We start from the raw sequence: 19,197 nt of genomic DNA, 5'->3' as shown, positions 1-19,197 counted from the left end.
AGATCTTTGCTGAGCCAGAGAAGTGATGGGGGACGGAGCCGCTGGGGGCAGCTAGCTGGCTCACTGCCGCTTTTCTTTATCTCCTTAGGTGAAGAGTGTGACATCGACATCGATGAATGTGACAGTAACCCCTGCCATCACACCGGTACCTGCCTGGACCAGCCCAATGGTTATACATGCCACTGCCCACGCGGCTGGGTGGGAGCAAACTGTGAAATCCGTGAGTATTCTGCCACTCAGCCACTGTGACTTACTGTTACATTTTCATTCAGTGAGAAGAGGATGCGCCAGCCCTACAGCACTCACAGGTGAGGCAGTGAGGCCCAGAGGGTACGCTGAGCGCCCCCGTGCCTCCCGGATCCCAGTTGAGGGCTCTGGCTCACTGTGTTATGCTGCTTCCCCTCCTTCCTGAGTCTGAGTCCAGCCTTCCCACCAGGATGAGAATACGCAGATGTCATCCAGAGTTCTCGGGGCTAAGACAGCCAAAAATGTGCTTAGCAGAGAAGCATTAGAATCGCATCAGAAAAGAGAGTCTTTGTGTCGAAAGCATTAAGAAAAACCACACAGAATGTAAATTCACTTTGCATTTTTTGTCTTCAAGTGTCTTCAAACGTATTAGGTGCCATCAATTGCCTGGAGAAAAGTTCCGCGAGGATGAGCATAAGAGAAAATCTGAAAAATACTTTGAGCTGCTCAGAGTGAGGTGTTCTCTACAGATGGACTCTCAGAAGTTTGACAGTGTCAGGGTCAGGATTTTATATATGAAAATCATGTATCTACTAGGACTGAGGTGAAAATGAGAACTGCCCTGGAACTGGGTTTTCATTGTTTTGTAAATCGCTAAAAACTCAGTGTTGAAGTGTGTTTTCTTCTCATTTAAATTAGTCAGGGTAGTTGGGTTTGGCTGTGTCATACAATCTCCCTCCTGGGCCCTCTCGCCCACCCCCTTACTCTTCATCAGGCCAAGGCAGCTCATCTGCTGTGTGAGTTGGGAAGGAGACAGCTCAGTATACATAGCCCTGTCCGCCTGTCTCCCTCTTGGGCTGGCCTGTTTCCTGCCTCTACTCCTCCACGCTGTAAATGTTTCAAGAATAGGCCCCTCACTGGTGGTCCAGCACCGCCTCTGGCTGCACGGGCTTGTCTGATTCTTGGTGTGTGTCTCAAGTGGGGCATGGCCAGTAACAGGAAACCTGCTTATCCACAAATATGGACCATATTCTTCAACATCAACTTGACCAGTAATGAAGGTGTTATTTGGGCTCCTGTCTGCTCACTCTTTGTCTTTCATCTTGGCTCAGGACTTGAGAGAGGAAGAGAGTAATTCCTTTTAGGTCTCCCCCTCATCCTTTCCAAATACCCCTATACAGAGAGGTTTTAGGACCAGCGGTTCTTGCTCACGATGGCTGAGAAACACTCTATTGTTGAAGGAAGGGAAGGAAAGGGATTCCAATGGTACAGATGCTCAGAGCTGTGAATTGATGCAGGATGTTAAGACTAAAGTAGGTATAGGATGTTAAGTCCAGTCTGGTGAGATCAGTTGGTAGGAAGGATCCCAGATTTGGGCCAACAGGACCTCGGTTCTTGCCCTGGCTGTGGCACTTATTGTGTGGCTGCATTTAGTTGTGCTGAGTCTCAGTGTACTTATCCATAAAATAGGACCAATTTTCATGATAAAATTTGGTAATTCTGTGAAATGACAAATTTCATGCCTTGGGGCAGAGGAATATCTATGTATAATATGTATAATTTTAAAATCCTTGGTGTGAAGATAAATATATAGGAGAGTATGGATAAGAAGTCAGGAACACAAAGGATGCCTTTAAGACGTTTTGAAGTAAAATCTTATAACTATAAAAAAATCTAGTTTTACTTCCTTCTGATGGTGGATAAGATAGGCAAAAGATATACAAGGATGGAATAATAAGGACAAAAGTTGGCTTCATGGTCTAGCTCCGTCATGGACAAATGTATCTCAGCCTTGTCTTTCTCACTTGTAAAACGGTGATAGAAAAGTTGCTGTGAGGCTTAACAGAGGCAAATTTGTGCAGATCTCTGCTATGCAGTAGGCACTAAATAATGTTAGCTGCTGCTTCTTTTTCCTTCTGCGCTGCTGTAGCCCTTATACTATGAGCTACTTCTGGCGAACACTAGCCTTTGGCACTTGTCAGAGGGCACAGGCCACTCTGAGCAGCTGGGTGTGATGGGACCCATCACACATCTCAGCACACACCTGGGTTCTCTGTTCGCCCAGAGTAGCACTTTCCATTTGATGATCTCATTTGCACCCCTCCATTCAGCCAAAGGTGTTAAAATAAATGTCATCACAGATTAGGCTCTACTGGGTCCCAATGTTGGATGCTTCCGTCCTTGACCTGAGCGTAAGAATGGAGAATAAGCATATAAGGTTTGTGATAACACACAGGTGGAGCTGGTGGCCAGTGCCAAGAGAAATGGATCTGAATCAATGGAATGGATTCAAAGCAGAAGTGGCAGCAGAGTTTGGACTGTCAGTGGGCAGAGAAGATATAAGAGGTCTCCTGTCCTGTGTGAGCCATGGGACCTATGGTCTCTGAGGTTTCTTTCTAACCCTGAACATCTATGATCTTCTGAAGTGACTAGAAACCAAGAGGAGGGTGCCTGAATGACACAAGGTCAGGTTGGTAAGTCTCAACAAGAAAGCTCAGATGTAGCAGAGAAGAGGGAGAACCATGGCCCATGTAGCTCCATAGCGTGGTGGGCTCCGAGTTGTCAAAGGCAGTAATGGGGCCTCCCACCAGCCTGACCTCTGCTTCCTGAGGCCATTCACCTGCCCTCCTTTCTTGTTCACTACACTTTAGTCACACTGTCCTCCTTTCCCTTCTTTGAGCAGGTCCCGTTCATTCCTGCCATCAGGGCCTTTGCCTGTGCTGTTCCCCATGCCTGGAGCTCTCTTCTTTGCAATTTTAGCACAGCTGTCTCCTTCTCAGCTTTTAGGTCTCAGCTTGAACGTCACCTTCTCAGATGCCTTCCCTGACCACCTGTATTTGTTTCCTACTGCGGCTGCAATGAATTACCACAGATTTAATGGCTTAAAACACAACATGACTGTCTTCCTTCTGGAGTTTCTAAAGAACCTTCTTCTATGCCTTCTCCAACTTCTAGAGGCTGCCTACCTTCCTTGGCTCATGGCCCCTTCCTCCATCTTCAAAGCCAGCAATCACGTCTCTCTGACTCCTGCTTCCATTGCCACATTTCCTTCTCCAGATCTCTCACATCCCTCTTTCACTTATAAGGACTCCTGTGATTACTTTGGGCCCATGAAGGTAATTTAGGATAATCTATCCATCTCAAGACCGTCAGCTTAATCACATCTGCAGAGTTCCTTTTGCCATGTAAGGTAGCATAATCAAAGAATTCTGGGGAATAGTATGTGTTCATCTTTGGGAGACCATTATTTGGCCTACCATAGCACCTTATCAACAGTGTTTCATTACTCCCATTTGTTCTTAAAAATTATAACATTTGGAGATGATTTAGCGTTACTTTTTTTCTGTTACAGCATCATCCTAATCATTATAATAAGTGTTCGCATGAATATAACTTAAACTGATTAAAGGGGCAGGATTTGGTGGATAGAATGGGCGCTGCTCTTAAGAACAGGGAGCTGGGTTGGTCCTGCCACCCAACCCATCACCAGCAGGAGGAAGGTCATTTTCTCTCTCTGGAGCTCAGTTTCTTCATCCATAAAATGAAGGATTAAATGAAATGGTTAGTTTTCTTCCTTCCAGCTCTAGCATTGTTGGATTCACCCTCAAAGTAGTGTCATACTCTGCCAGGAAGCACAGATTATAATAAGGCAGACATATCCTATTGCCTTTTCCTTACAAAACACCATAGGATGTTTCCTATTGCACGTGGAAAAGAGAAATTCAGAAATTCATAGAATACGTGTGTGATACTCACAAACACACACTGAGAGTTCGTGCAGATTCCAGTGAAGGAAGGGCTCTGCATGTGGAAATGAGTCTACTTTGTCATCAGCCAACACTAGGTTCAGAAACCTCAATGGGATTTACATGCAAATTAATACCATTTTAGTGGTGCCATGGCTCCCATTCCTAATGTTTACCCTAATAATGGATAGTTATTAGAAATTTGCCCTTTAGAGTTATTATCTGGCCCCCAATCAGTAATAAGAAGCAGAAATCTAGCAGACCACACATATTTATCAAAACCATCAAAAACATTGATCCAGAACTATCCTAAAAGGATCATGAGAGTAGCTATGGTGTTTTATACATATTCTGAGGCAAATGCAAACCCTAAGTTCTAGAAACTAACAAAACAAGCCTGGTGAAGTTTTAATTCTGACACTTGTTCTTAACCACCTTTGGACTGATCAAAAAATTTGGGGAGGATTTTAATAAAACTTTTGCCTTCCTAAAATCAACGTCTAAAATTCAAAATTCTTATAATTCTCTACATAGTGGAATGTTTTGTATCATTTGTGTTGGAGCTTTAAGGTCTATACAGTTAGAGTTACAGACAGTCCTGCTGACTGAGAGTTGGCTAGTTCTATATACTGAGCAGTTGAATCTATGGTTAAACTATTGAATTAATGACATTCTGCAGTTGAGAAATAGGGGAACAGGGCATCTTGGATTTATGCATTCAGTGAATAATCAAGGCCCTCTTATTGTCAGACATTAAGCATAGTGCCCAGGAAATAAAGATTAATGAAACAGCTCTTTCCTTCCGGATCTCCTCATCCAACGGTGGGTCTTAATATGTGACGGGAGTTGCTGTGAGACTTCGTGCAGGTAGCTCCAGGAACCCAGGGAAGGAGCCAGGTTGGTTGTCTTGGGCTTCTTCTTCCCAAAATGCAGGGAATTTAATAATGCTTGAAGAAACCCCTCAAACAGTTATGTTATATGAGCAGTCCTTATCGTCCAAATAGATTCGGATCTTTTGTTCTCATTTTTGTGTAAACCAGGATTTTTAAAAAACAAAACTAATTTGGGATTAACATATGCACACTGCTGTATATAAAATAGATAACCAACAAGGACCTACTGTATAGCACAGGGAACTATACTCAATATTTTGTGATAAACTATAAGGGAAAAGAATCTGAAAAAGAATATATATATATATGTACATACACACACACACACACACACACACACACACACATATATAAAACTGAATCACTGTGCTGTACACCTGAAACTAACACAACATTGTAAATCAATTATACGTCAATAAAAAAGAAAACAAAATAAAATTAATTAATCTGCCTCCCCGTGGAGACTCCCCACTTCACTCCCCAAAGGTAACAACTCTTACCCATTTATTGTGGATTCTTCCAGATGCTTTCAGTCACTGTATAAGTCCCATTTTCTCCCATACAAATGGGACTATTCTATACATACTGTTCAGCGTCTTGCTTTTATGCTTAGTAATATATCTTGAGTGTTTATCCATGTTGGCTTATGCAGATCTTCCTCAATTTTGTTAACACCACACAGTATTTCCATTTTTTAGATGCTCTATAATTTATTTAATCATACCCTATTGATAGACAGATAACTCATTTTCTGGTTTTTGGTATTAAAAACAACAGTAGAGTGAAAATTCTTATATATACATATTCTTGTGTGAGAATATCAGTAGGATAAATTCTTGAAAATGGAATAGTCAAATTAAGGGGTCCTTGAATTTTTCATGAGCATTTATTTATATATTGGCTCTTTGCCAATACAACTTTTCCTCTTGGAAGCAATGGTGTTGGGGGCCGAAGTTGACTCGCAAGTCCCACTTAACCCACAATTACCTTACTAAATACTTTGAACACCAAGGCTGCATCCTCCGCTGACCTCTTGGGAAGCGATCGTGGCTAGATGTGGGGAAGCAGCCTGATTATGGGAAGGACGTTACTGTGGAGTTGTGCGGTCCTGGTTTTGAATCCCAGCTCAGGTACTTACTCCTGGTAAACAAGAGCTCGGAGCCACAGGCCTTGATAAATGGGATAATACATGTGAATAACAGTGCAGTACAGTGCCTGGTTCACAGTAAGTGCTCAGTAAATGGTTGCCTTAATTGCTATCATCAGTTGTCACTCTCTGAGCAGTGAGCAGCCTCTGGGTGTCTATTCAAAGTGAAATTTCCCCGCCTCTGATGGAATATTGATAAATCAGATGTTTTTGAGATAACTACTGATTTTCTAAACATACTGAATATTTTAGGATAACAGGCATTCTATAGATACGTAGTTTTATTGATGTAATTAGACCTTGACTTTTCTGTTCCAAGGTAGATACAGGTATTCCATGAGGGGAACTTTCACCCTCCCTTCCTGAAGGGTCCTGATGGATGCATATAGCAGAGGGAAGTGTTTCTCAGGCCTTTTGACTGCAACCCACAGTAAGAAATATGTTTTGCATTTTGATGCGGCACATAACATACAGTGTCTCTCCCACACACACAAAACGTGAAGTAGTACTTACTTTACAAGTGTGACACGCTTTTATATGGCTTTCTAAACTTTTTTTTCTAATGCAGTCTGGCCCCAATACATTGATTTTCACATTGTGCAGTATGGAAAACATTACTTATTAAGTGTTCAGAGCCAAAGTGTGTGGTTCAAATTCAGGTTCTGCCACTTATTACATGTGGAAACCTGGGCAAGATTCTTTTCCCTTATAGGTTATTATAAAATATTGAGTATAGTTCCCTGGGGTATACAGTAGGTCCTTGTTGGTTATCTATTTTATATATAGTAGTGTATATATGTTAATTCCAAATGAGTTTTATTTTTTAAAAATCCTAGTTTATATCAAAATGAGAACCAAAGAACCGAATCTGTTTGTACACTAAAGACTGCTCATATGACATAACTGTTTTGATGGCATTATTAAATTCCCTGCATTTTGGGAAGAAGAAGCCCAAGACAACCAACCTGGCTCCTTCCCTGGCTTCTTTGGAGTCCCAGCTGCTTCCTGTATAAAAGAGAGACAGTAACAATGTCCACTTCAGAGCATGATACGAGGAATAAAGGACCTAACACACTTAGAATAGTGTTCAGCACACACTGAACTCTCAATAACCGTTCGCTGTTATTAACCAAAATGCTGAACAAAATAATACAACTGTCTATTTGATGTCGCCACTTGGGTGTGTTAAAGGCACTTCCAATTCAACATGTACAAAACAAAACTCATAAGCTTCCACTCAAACCTGGTTGTCTTGCCATGTCCCCTGCTTGCCTCTAGCACTTCATCCATCCGGGGATGCAAGCCAAAGGCCAAGAAATTTGACGCTACCTTTGTCTCTCCTCACTGGCCTCTACAAGCTGCATTTAGTCTGGTGAATTCCACCCCTAACTCACACCCACATTCCTTCACCTCTCTGTCTCCACCCCTCTCACCCAGGCCAAACCACCACCAGCTCTGCCAGATACCGCAGTAGCCTCTGACCTGGCTTCTACCCTAGCCGCTCAAACCCTTTCTTCATATACAGCCAGAGGCAACCTTTCTTTTCTTTTTTCTTCCTTTCTTTCTCTTTAATTCTCCAAAAGTATTTTACCTTTTCATTATTTAAACAATTTTTTCATTGTGGTAAAATACACATAACTATCTTAACCATTTTTAAGTGTAAGTGCATTTATATTGTATACAATATTGTAAGTACATTTATATTTATATTGCAACCGTCACCACCATCTTTCCTCAGAATTCTTTTCATCTTGCAAGACAAACTCTACACCCATTCAACAGTGACTCCCCATACTTCCACCCCTATCTCCCCCAGCTACCTTCCCTCCCTCCCTCCTCCCTCCCTCCCTTCCTTCCATCACCCTGCCCCCCTCCCCAGCCTCTGGTAACCACCATTCTACTCTCTGGGTTTTTTTTTTTCCTATATGTTGCACATATAAGTGACATCATGCAATATTTATCTTTCTGTGACTGGTCTATTTCACTCAGCAGAATGTCCTCCAGGTCATCTATGTGGTCGTAAATGGCAGAGGCATCTTTTCAAAGTGCAAATCTGAACCCTCAGACCCTCCCTCCAACCACTGTTTCCATCCTTGCCCACACCAAGTTGCTATTAAAATACATTAATGACTACAGACCGAAGGCCGCACTCTTGCCTGTGGGACTTGGAGGGCTGCTCTACGCTGTGGGGAGGTGCCCCGTCTTCGCTCAGGCAGCCTCTGCCTTGCTGCCTTGAGCGGCCACCCTCCTCCTTCCAGCTCCTCCCTCTGCTTTCCCCCTCCTCCCAGGTCTTTGCCTGGGACAGCCTTCCCTTTGCTGTTCTCCATCCCTGGTGAATATGCACTCACCCTTAGAGCCACGCTTGCCGTGGACCCCCATCACAAGAGCTCTCCTGATTCCCCGGTTAGATGGCGATTCCCCCGTCCCCTCTCGAAGCAGGGCCGCTCTGGTCCCTCACGGCTTAGCACACCTGGACTTAGCCAAGTGGCTTCGCCCACTTTTCTCTCAGTTTTCTCTTGCTTCGTACCCCAGGCACTCAGCACAATGCTCGGCATATAGTAGGTGCTTATTGATACTGGTTCAGTGATGGGATCGCTAGGAGGGAGGTGAGCTGTGCCTTCGGTTCCCTCCGCTCCTGCATCTTCTGAAGGTTAATGAGAGTGTTAACTTTCTTCAGTCTCATTGACTGTTGTGATTGTCCACGTAACTTACAGCTACAGAAAACAAAGAAATTTGAAATCCCGCCTCACAGTTATTCTAGCCCACAGATGGTTCAAAAATTATCTAGCTATCTAAGTGACATCTACCCAAAACAGACATGCATTCCTTTACTTTCAGACTCTTTTTAAGTCTGAAAAAGACTTAAAGGTAGGTGGACAAATTAGTCTAGCTAGATTCACCTGGGTAAGTGAAAAAACAGATACGGGAAATGTATTTTAGAATTAAAATTGTCTATCGAATGAGGTCTCTTTTTGGTGGAGTGGAGATGGTCGGTGGGTCTGGTTTTATCCTCAGCTTGGCCGCTGACTGCCTGTTTTACCTTGAGCAGAGACTCTGAGTCCAGCCCCTACGTAGCTCCTATTTTCGTACCGATTGAAATGTTAAAGCCGGAAAGCACTTTAGAAGATGCAAAACCTCAAACAGATTGAGTTTAAACCGAAATGCAAATGCTCCCTGAGACCCAGAAGTGCGACATTTTCCCTGAACAGTTTGTGTGCGTGCGTTCCTGGTCATGCACCTGCCGGGGCTGGTGAGGTCATCCCTCCCAGCGTGCTCTGGTGCGTGATTTTTCCCCGAGCCCTGCCGCGGCCACCATAGTAAATGATTCATGCCCCGGGGCTCCCCGTATGCGGCAGAGCGCTGACTTATGGACCGGGAGGTGGCAGCTGCAGCCACCTGCTGCAGATACGTTTGCTGCCTCGCAGACCAAATGTTGGATTTATTCAGATCCAGCTTGCCTACTAACCCGCCTAGCGTGTAAAGCAGCCACATTCACTTATCAGACAAGTTTTAGATGACAATAGGGTGGAAAAAGCAAAGGGCAGGGGCAGGGAGGAGAAACAGAGGTTCAGGAGAAATTTTGAGAAAGTTTTCCCAAAAGTCCAAACAGCTTGGAATTCAGAGTTTGGGGAAATAGAGCAGATGGTCAGAAATGCAAGAGATTTAGGCAGCTTATCAGGCCTGGGGCAGTGTGCCGAGCACGTAACCTGATACAGTTGTTTTTCTGCTTCAGTGGCCGTGTGCGGTTGTGCACTGGCTGTGTATACACAATCAGTGTGATGTGTAAGCTGTTGACACGAAGGTGCGCGTTGACCATAGGAACTCATCAAGAACTTGTGTGGTTGCCACGGCGATCAGATCCGAGCGCTCCGCCGAGCTGGAGTAGAAACAGTATTGGCCGCCCTCGTGACAATGCTCAGTGAGTGTTACAGCACACCCTGTGAGCGCTGGACTCGGGCCTACAAGTGAATTTTTCAGAGAATGTTGAAATACTTGGAAATCAAGTGAGTCACGCTTCTCTTTCAGCCAGAAAGATGACTTGTCTCTCTCCATGTGCACCAGGTTACTGCCAGATGAAAGGGCTGCCAATCCGGGACTGAGTCTTGGTTTCACAAAACACCGCCTCTCTTCCATTGCGACCATTTATTTGCAGTGATGTATGTCGTTCCATCTGCCTGTGTGTGCGTTGGCTGCACGGGCTTTGTGATCAGGAAGGCAGGCTCGAGTGGCAAAACCAGACTTCGAGGGCCTTGGTGTAAAACTCAGGAGCCGGAAGATCTGGACACACACTCAGAAGTCACTTCATTCATCCCGTTCTTCTCAAACTCTCAGGAACCAGCCAGGCTCGGGACACGGGTCAGTTTTGCATTGGGCTTCTAGGAAAAAGGTCTGCACGCTCGGATCCTTGTTTGGGTGTTTACCTGTGCTCTTGTGCAGATCGTAACTTTTCAAGGGAGAGAATAGCTGATTCTGAGACTCCAGTGTCACTGAAGATGTCACTAAGATGAGAGTATGAGGACCCAGAGGTGACAAATACTCTCACCTAAAGTGGAACAGTGGAAAGAGGCCTGAGGGTTTCACAGGAAGACAGACCCATTCCCACCCACCCACGCCTGAATCCCATTTCCAGGCACCCAGAGTCCTAAGGTGGAAATCGTGGCCTGGAGGTGATGGTGGTGGAGGTGGCGGTGTGAGTGAAGTAGAGAAGGCATCCTCTTTCCCAAGTTCAGTTTCTCTTTGATCTTATCTAGCCCTTTTAAATCTTCACAGCTTCCTTTCAAATCCTGGTCACATTATCTGAACCATTCCATTTGTATGCAGGTCTGTAAACAGGACATAATTAGACATTCTTGACCTGTGCCAGATACAGAGATTATGTCCATCCATCCACTTTTTTCCTGCCCATCCACGTTGGTGTTTTTGGAATGGGCACAGGGCAATGCTCAATAATCCTCAGCTCAGAGTGTGGGCCTCAGAGGATAGGACCCTCCTCCTCTGTATCCTTCCCTCTTCCACCACTGCAGCTGCTCCTCTTTAGGGACCACCCACCATGAGCCCAGCAGTGGACTTTCTTACTTTTCTTGACATGTTTTCTAACTTATGCTCACAGCAAGCTTATAGGGTATATGTTGCAATTTTCATCTTATAACGGAAGAAATTGAGGCTCAGGGAGGTCAAGTAAACATTGCAGCTGGGATTGAAAGCAAGGTTGGTGTGATCCCAAGGCTCACACCCCTTCTGCTAGTTATGCTGGAAGATAATCCCATGGGTGTTTTCTTCAAATGACTTATTGCTTACTTTTTAATTATTACAAACGGACTGCATTCTTCTCTCTTTTTTTTTTTTAAAGTTGGAAAAGACTGAGATGTGTAAAGAAGGAAATAAAAATCCCATGCAGGCCTGCTTTTCAGAGATCACTGTCGTTAGCACACTGCTGTGTGAGGCAGAGGCTAAGAACTTGGACCCAAACTTGCCAACATGCTCACCCGGGAAGTGACGTCAGCTTCCTAGACATTGTAAAGTGGGGAGAAGGAATGATATGTCTTCCGGGGGTTGTGATGATTAAATGAGATGTTTTCAGAAAGCTTAGCATAGTAAGAAAACAGCAAATGTTCATCATTGGTATCACTCCATCCTGAGCTTTTCAGTAAGGTAGACGTTGGAAGCTCATATGTGATTGTACTCTACAACTAGGTTCTGCTTGGTAACCCTTTTTTTTTTTTTTATTCTTTTGCTATTTGGTGAATATCTGTCCGTCTCACTAAGAGTTGAATAATTAGGTTGTTTCCCATTTTTGCACTTTTATGAATTGTGTTGTCTGTTGGTGGGGTAGAGAGAGAATATGGGGTTGAGAGACTCTAGCTATATCTATAACGTTTTATTTCTTAAAAAAAAAACCTTTAAAAATATAAAGCAAAGAAGGTCAAATAGGAACATTTATTAACTTTGAGTGGTGAGTACATGGGTGTCTGTGCTATTTTCTGAACTTCTTTCTGAATGTGTGATAGTCGATAATCTAACATTTAAAAATTGTGCTGCTGAGATGAGCATCCTAGCACCCAGGGCTTTATGCATTTATGGGACCATTTCCTCAGCATAAATTCTGAACAGTGAAATTTCTGGGTCAAAGGAAACTCCATGCGGTCCGCACAGGGGTTGTGTATCCATTCACACAGTCCCCATTTCTGTACCCCTGTCAACTGTGGTTATCAGAATTTAAAAATAATATTTGGGAACTGATATAGGAATTGCATTTTTAAAAAATAATTATGAAGCTAAACAATTTTCTACTTGTATTTCCTTGATGAATTCATTTTTATATTCTTGGCGCATTTTTCTATGGCATGTTCCTGTTTTTTCTTAATGATTTGTAAGAGGTCCTTATATAGTAAGGCCTTTGGTCTGGATTATCCATAGAACACAATTCTTCCCAGCTTGGACAGCCCTTATATTTTAGGTTCCCGATGTGAGGACAGGAAAGTCCTCCCCATTCAAAAGGCCACACCTCATCCGCAGCCGTTTGCTTATTTCTGCCTTCAGACCTCCAGTGGAAGTCCGGGCACGTGGCGGAGAGTCTCACCAACATGCCCCGCCACTCCCTCTACATCATCATCGGCGCCCTCTGCGTCGCCTTCATCCTGATGCTCATCATCCTGATTGTGGGGATTTGCCGCATCAGCCGCATCGAGTACCAGGGCTCTTCCAGGCCGGCCTACGAGGAGTTCTACAACTGCCGCAGCATCGACAGCGAGTTCAGCAACGCCATCGCCTCCATCCGGCATGCCAGGTGGGCGGCGGGAGGAGGCGGAAGGGAGGTGCTGCTTTCCCGTGTGCATTCTCAGTATCAGGGTTATATTATGAACAGGACTTTACATCCCCAAGGAGGGTTTCAAAGAATAAAACATAAGTTCAAGGTAGTATTAGGGGACTGGATAATTAGGCTGTTTCGTAAGCAAACCCCTTTAATTTGCTGCTGGCTTTCTGTTTTCATTGAATACATTCGTTCATTTTGTGTCTATCTGTGTTATAAATATCTGACTCTTCATCACTGTGTGTGAAACATTTTTTTTTTATAGTTTATGATCTCAATTCATTTTTTGTTTCATGCCTTATTATGCTGAAATGACTGCATCTCCCATAAGAAGTCTAAAATATAATACTGCTAGAGTTGCTTCATTTCGTGACTTAACAATACCTTCAAGAACCCAAACTCCCTCTATTTCTCCATGTCATCATAATTGGCTTTTTGATATGGTCTCTTATACATGTTCACTTCTTTATCACTACATTACTACCTAGACAACAATGTCTAGGAGTTGTGAAACATTTTTGGGGTGGGGGATGTGTTTAGCTGTGTTGTTCTTCTAACAGTCACTGTGAGTATAAATTACCCATTTGATTTAAGGGCTTATTTAAAGAAAGTCAAATGATGGTCATTTGGCTGTTAGAGTTCGTATTGTATAAAATAGTGTCCTCTCCTGGAGGAAAGGCTCCTGGAGAGACAGGAATTAGTGTGGTATCATAGAAAGAGCGTGAGTCTGGGTGTCGGAGCGACATCATTAAGCCTGACTGCATTTTATTTTAATTAATTAATTAATTAAATTATTTATTTATTTATTTTTGGCTGCTTTGGGTCTTCGTTGCTGTGTGCAGGCTTTCTCTAGTTGCGGCGAGCAGGGGCTACTCTTCGTTGCGGTGCACAGGCTTCTCATTGTGGTGGCTTCTCTTGTTGCTGAGCATGGGCTCTAGGTGCGCAGGCTTCAGTAGTTGTGGCGCACGGGCTCAGTAGTTGTGGCTTGCGGGCTCTAGAGCACAGGCTTCAGTAGTTGTGGTGCACGGGCTTAGTTGCTCCACGGCATGTGGGATCTTCCCGGACCAGGGCTCAAACCCGTGTCCGCTGCATTGGCAGGCAGATTCTTAACCACTGCGCCACCAGGGAAGTCCCTGACTATATTTTAAACCGATGATTTAACCTTCCACAAATACAGTTCCCTCAACTGTGGGAAGGGAGAACTACCTCCTTAAAGAGTTATGACAATCAAATTAAATTACAAATATTAAAGGATTGTATAAACAGATAACACCACATTTACTTCTCCAAATCTATTACAACACGGAAAAAATCAGTTAATCTAATTTTGTTGAGTTTTGCAAGGAGTATTTACTAAAAAAATAATAGTGATATTGTGTATTAAAAGCATCATCTTTTCCTTCAATTGGTAGAACAATCCAAAGCCCACAATTCAGAAAGCGAGTGTGCTGTAGCAAAAAGTGGGCTGAGCCTGGTGTCTTAAGATTGAGCCTCCAGGGAACTATTACCTGCATAATCTTTGTTGGGACATCGTGATTGATATTGTTCAAGACACAAGCAGATCCAAATTCTGTCTGAATGGCATAGAAGCTCAGAGGTTCAGAAAGTTAGTTTTCTTCCAAAGGAAACCCGCAAACCTAAGACTCAGGTCTTAGAGTGAGTCCAGGGGAAACAAAAATCAGAACCTGGCTTCCAAGGAGAGGATCCAGTGGATGAGAGAAGTTGGGAGATATAGAGCCTCTGCCCCAAAGCCCAGGGCAGCTTCTTTGTGGGAGCTGCACTAGCCTTACTTCTGTAACTTTGAGGGAGAAGAGAGAGTTAACCCTCTTCCAGGTCAAGCCCTAAAGATCAGCCTCATTGTGGGTGCCTTTGTTTAAGAGTCAACTCAGCAACACAGCTTCCAGGAAACATTGAGATGAATCCCTGCAATCTCGTCTTAATTGTTTATTTGACGCTTTCCTCTTGAGTAAAGAGCAGTGAGTTTTATTACCGTATCTCCACTGGGTCCTGGCACATGGTAGACCTCACTAAAATTTGAGGTCTGAAATGAATGGATGATCTCGGTGAGGGGTTGGCATAGGATGTCTTGACCTGCCTGAGAAGTAGATTCATCCCAGGGCACCAGCTTTGTAAGTGGTACCAGCCTGCCGGAGTATTTGGAGTATCTTGAAATCATTGGATGAGAGGTAGAGGATGTAAAAAGAAGAGGAGAATAGACAATTCATTTGTTTCTCAGAAGTCTTTCTGAAGGGGCTTAGTTCACCAGGAAAGAGCAGAATCCATAGCTCTATACGGGGATGTATTGGGAGACCCAAGAAATCAGATTCCCTCCACACTCCCCTACCCTGGAGGAATCTCTGGCTAAGGTCCTTTTGCATTCAAGAGGAAGAAGAGTATGTTATCTCAGCCCTGGAATAAGTTAAGATAGGTTCTTCTGGGCTTCCTGCTTATATAGCCCACTGAAAAGATACTTAGCTGAATACTCTTGGAAGGAAAGAATAAACTTGAAAGCATTTACAAACCTGGTTCTTATTCGGTACTGATTTTTATCAAAAATATTTACTGCAGAATTCCTAACCAACAAGCTCCTGCATGCACCAGTGACTGCAGATAAAACCATTGATGTTAATACAGTGCCTTCCCAAATATCTGAGAACATTCCTGTCTAAACGTTTTTTCAGCTTTGACCTGTGGCTTCTACAGCATGGTTCTCCAGAGGCCCTGGCTGGATCTCTGGCTGGTTGGCCCTTTTGCCCCTTTTCCTGGAGACCCTGGAAAGGCATTGACAAAAACTGAGTCCTTTTGCAATTCCCCTCTTCCTAGTTTTGAGCATCAGCCTATAGCTAACGTGCATTTCATGGCCTGTCTCCCTGCCACTAGCCTGGAGGTGACATTGGATCAGAATGACTGCAGCTGAGCAGCTGCACAGGATGAATCCTGACTGGGTCATCTGTGATGTTCCCTAGTGACCCAGGAAGTGTCTGGTGATCCTGACGTCAGCAGTCGGCTGGTGCTGGTGCTGGGTTGAGAAGGAGCCCCCCTCTTGTCCTAAGAGTAATCTGCTCCACAGCTGCTCTGCTTACACTCAGGCCGGAAAGACTTTGTGACAGACTGTCAGGAGTGAAGCCACGACTCTCTAAGTTCTGCATCTGAGGTCACACTTCGGTTGCTGATTGCTTACTACTCTACTAGCTATAAGTGCCCGATCACAGAAAACAAACAAAAAAAAAGAGAGCTGGGAAAGGACAAAGTCGCTTTTTCTCAAACAGCATCTCCCGATGTGGGCCTTTTTAAAGCTCACATTCCACCTGCCGTTCTTCGAGGTATTGTTTAGCTGTTGACTTCCAGGGGAATATGAACTAGAAGAATGTACATACTTTGACCTCCCTCATAACTGGTTTCAGTTTCTTTTGTTTCTTTAGTAAAATAAGGTGCACAAGACTGGTCACCAACTATGATGTTTGAGCTGTCAGTGACATTGATACCACAGCTGCACAACTGCTGTTAGTGCTTCTACGATGGTTAACACAGCCAGACACGATGCTAAATCCTTTGGAGAGAGACTATGGGTGATCCTTATAGGCTTCATCAGTGGCCTGTGAAACATTTTAGACTTTGTGGGCCATATGGCCTCTGGGTCTTTGTGACCAGCTCTGCCTTTGTCGTGCGAAAGCACCAGAGGCATTATGAATGGGCACAAACTGTGTTCCAATAATTATTTAAAAAACAAGCAACAGGCTATTACTAGCTTGCAGACTGTAGTTTGCTAATCCAAGGTCTACATTTTTTCTCTAGCTTCCAATTTTTTCTTTTTAAGCAATTAAGATGTCCCTTTAGGGTAAGGAAAAACAGTGCATTGTTTAAAAAAAAGAACAGTTGCATAAAAACTCCTGCCATAACATAGGCAAGCTCTGACGTTGGTTTAGTGCCTGAGAGTTTAAAATGGAATTCTATAGGTATTAGCTTTATTCCTTAACATCCACCCAATTCTGAGACACTAAGGAAATATAAAAAGCTGTTGGCGTTGGAAATTTAAGTATGAATGCACATTTGTTTTGCACGAACTCTGAGCTCACTACTCTGATAGGTGTGGGAGATTGAAGGAGAGTCTTACTTCATTTTACATCTTAGCTTCCATATAGTAGATGCTGCACTTTGGGTGGAGATTTCTGTGTCTCACCTAAGGAATTTGGAGGCTTCTCAGGAGCTGGTTAGGTCATAGTGCAAGGAATCCAGCTCCAGTTGTGCTGGGGGTGTTAGTCGTGCTTTACCCAGGTTACCCTTGTACCGGTGTTATACTTTGCGATCCAGGCTGAGTTTCCCATGCCGACACAAAGCAATGCTTACTGTCCTTCAGTTGACTATGTGTGTGTACAGTGGACACGTGGCAGCTCTTGAGTGCCTTCAGCTCTTGCTTTGTTATGCGCAGTGGATCTGGAACGCTCATCCTCAAACCTGCCTTGTCAATATCCAGCTGCACGACAGCAATGTAAGATCACGGCCCTTTGAACTACAGCTTGTGGATGGATTGCGTAACATGGAGGCATTTAACTTTCTAGATTTGGAGGAAACAGATTATTCTTCAAACTGGAATCACATAAAAAATAAAATGGGTATTGTAAACCTGTATTCAACTTATTACGTTGCTTGGATTTTTCCTGTTGGCCAACCAATTGATTCATAGGCTGCGTAGGATTCGATGACACTCCCATTGGAGTTCCTGCAGGAAACCGTCCCGTGGCTGCCATGTTCGGATACAGAGAGCTTTACACTGGGATGTCCTGATTTTTAAAATTAATTAAATTAATATTATCGGTGGTGTATTGTTACCAGTGTATCTAGCTATTTTATGAGAAATAGGTTGTCAAAATGCTTGCTCCTTAAAGTAGCCTCCGAAATCTTCAGACTTGGGAGAAAGTGTTGAGCCAATTGGCTTTTATATTGTTGCCCTTTTCCTCTTCTCAGATTGTGCAGACCTCAGTCACTTTAGATAAACAAACCTCAGGCTGGAGTCCAACCCATATTTATGCCCACACAACTCCGGACCTTCAGTGAGGCTAACATGTTAGACATAATTTTATTGAAGACTTTTTACTAGTGCCGCAAGAGCTGTGGTTTCTTGGTGGCAGAATGCTTTAACTCTTTATCTTTGCACTTTGCCTGGTGCCTGTCTGGCATGATTTGTGCCTTTGCAACTCCGGAAGGCCAGTAAATCTTGAGTGAATTGGAACACAAGATTGATGAATGTTTAAAAATAAAAGATCATATGAAGAAGGCAACGTTTTCTCACTTCCCACTTGATTCGACTTCTCATCTCTGTATGTGAGAAGACAGACTTTCCAAGATATAAAAAGAAGAGATAGGAAAGGTGGGGAGATGGGATTAAAGCCATGGGAAATAAGCCTGGAGAAGTCCTTGGGGGCCCATCCTGGCAATCCTTTTAAAATTTGAGATTCTTTTAAAATTTCTTTTTTAATAGGCTCCATTGGACTTGAAACAGTTAAAAACTGTTGTTTATAAAAGGGAGGAGGGGTGGCGGGGCTCATGGGGAAGATTGTTTAAATTATATTGCACTCCAGGGGCCTTTAGGGAAGGTGAGGTCTTGAAAGGGAAGAGACCACCCAGAAGTTGAATTGGCTTTATTTTAATAATCGCCATTTTAACACTGGTTTGGCGGGAAGTCCTGAAATTGGATTTTGACACTCCTGGCTTCTGCGCTTCAGTCCTGCCGTCAACGGGTTTTTGATATATACAAGTCTGTTGGGAAAATGGCTTTATGCTCAGAGAAGAAAGAATGGCCTGTGTGTACATGGGGGTTGGGGAGTGATAGGTGGGTGGGATCGGATGGGGGGGGTGCCCGCACAGATTGTGGGCTAACACCTTGTTATTTGAAGTCATTTCCTCTCTCTCTGCCTTTCTCCTTGTCTTGGGACCTCAGCTGGCCTCTGAGCCCTCACAGCCCTCCTGCAAGCCCCAGGGGAGAGGCTGTGCACAATCCGGAGAAGCCCAGCCTGCCACTCTGCACTCCGGGCACTAGAGTGGGTGTAAAATAAACTTGCCTCTCCAGATCGCTCTGGGTCTGAGAAGAAGACAAATCGATGCGTGTTCTCTGGAAACCTATTGTAGAGCCGTCACGCCTGACTGCTCTTCCAAGATTTAACCTACAAGCTTCGCTATTCATTTGGACTCTATGTTCTGTGAAATCCAATTTTTGCCCTCCCACACCAAAGGCTGATATTTATACTCATTCAATGTTAATATCAAGAAGTCTTAAATTTCTGTACTTGCTAGAGAGGATATTTGAGAGTATTTTTATAGTTCCATTTGATTCTTGAAGATAAGTTATTGTCACCAATTACCTTTAACAGGACTTGAGAGCCAACAGTTCTCTAACCAGAGTCCTCCCTCCCTGTG

The 19,197-nt window shown here is 43.7% G+C and overlaps 1 protein-coding gene across 1 annotated transcript in view; it reads left to right on the top strand.

The window, feature by feature from the left end:
* Positions 1-19,197, top strand: part of DNER (delta/notch like EGF repeat containing) — a 322,853-nt gene that overhangs the window by 303,510 nt on the left and 146 nt on the right. The window contains exons 11-12 of the mRNA XM_059927455.1: positions 89-220; positions 12,513-12,759. Coding sequence (XP_059783438.1) covers positions 89-220; positions 12,513-12,759 — 379 coding nt within the window. The remainder of the gene's footprint in view (positions 1-88; positions 221-12,512; positions 12,760-19,197) is intronic.

This window comes from Balaenoptera ricei, chromosome 7, assembly GCF_028023285.1.
Source record: "Balaenoptera ricei isolate mBalRic1 chromosome 7, mBalRic1.hap2, whole genome shotgun sequence".
In the NCBI taxonomy this organism is placed as follows: domain Eukaryota; kingdom Metazoa; phylum Chordata; class Mammalia; order Artiodactyla; family Balaenopteridae; genus Balaenoptera; species Balaenoptera ricei.
This window is presented reverse-complemented; position numbering and strand designations above follow the sequence as displayed.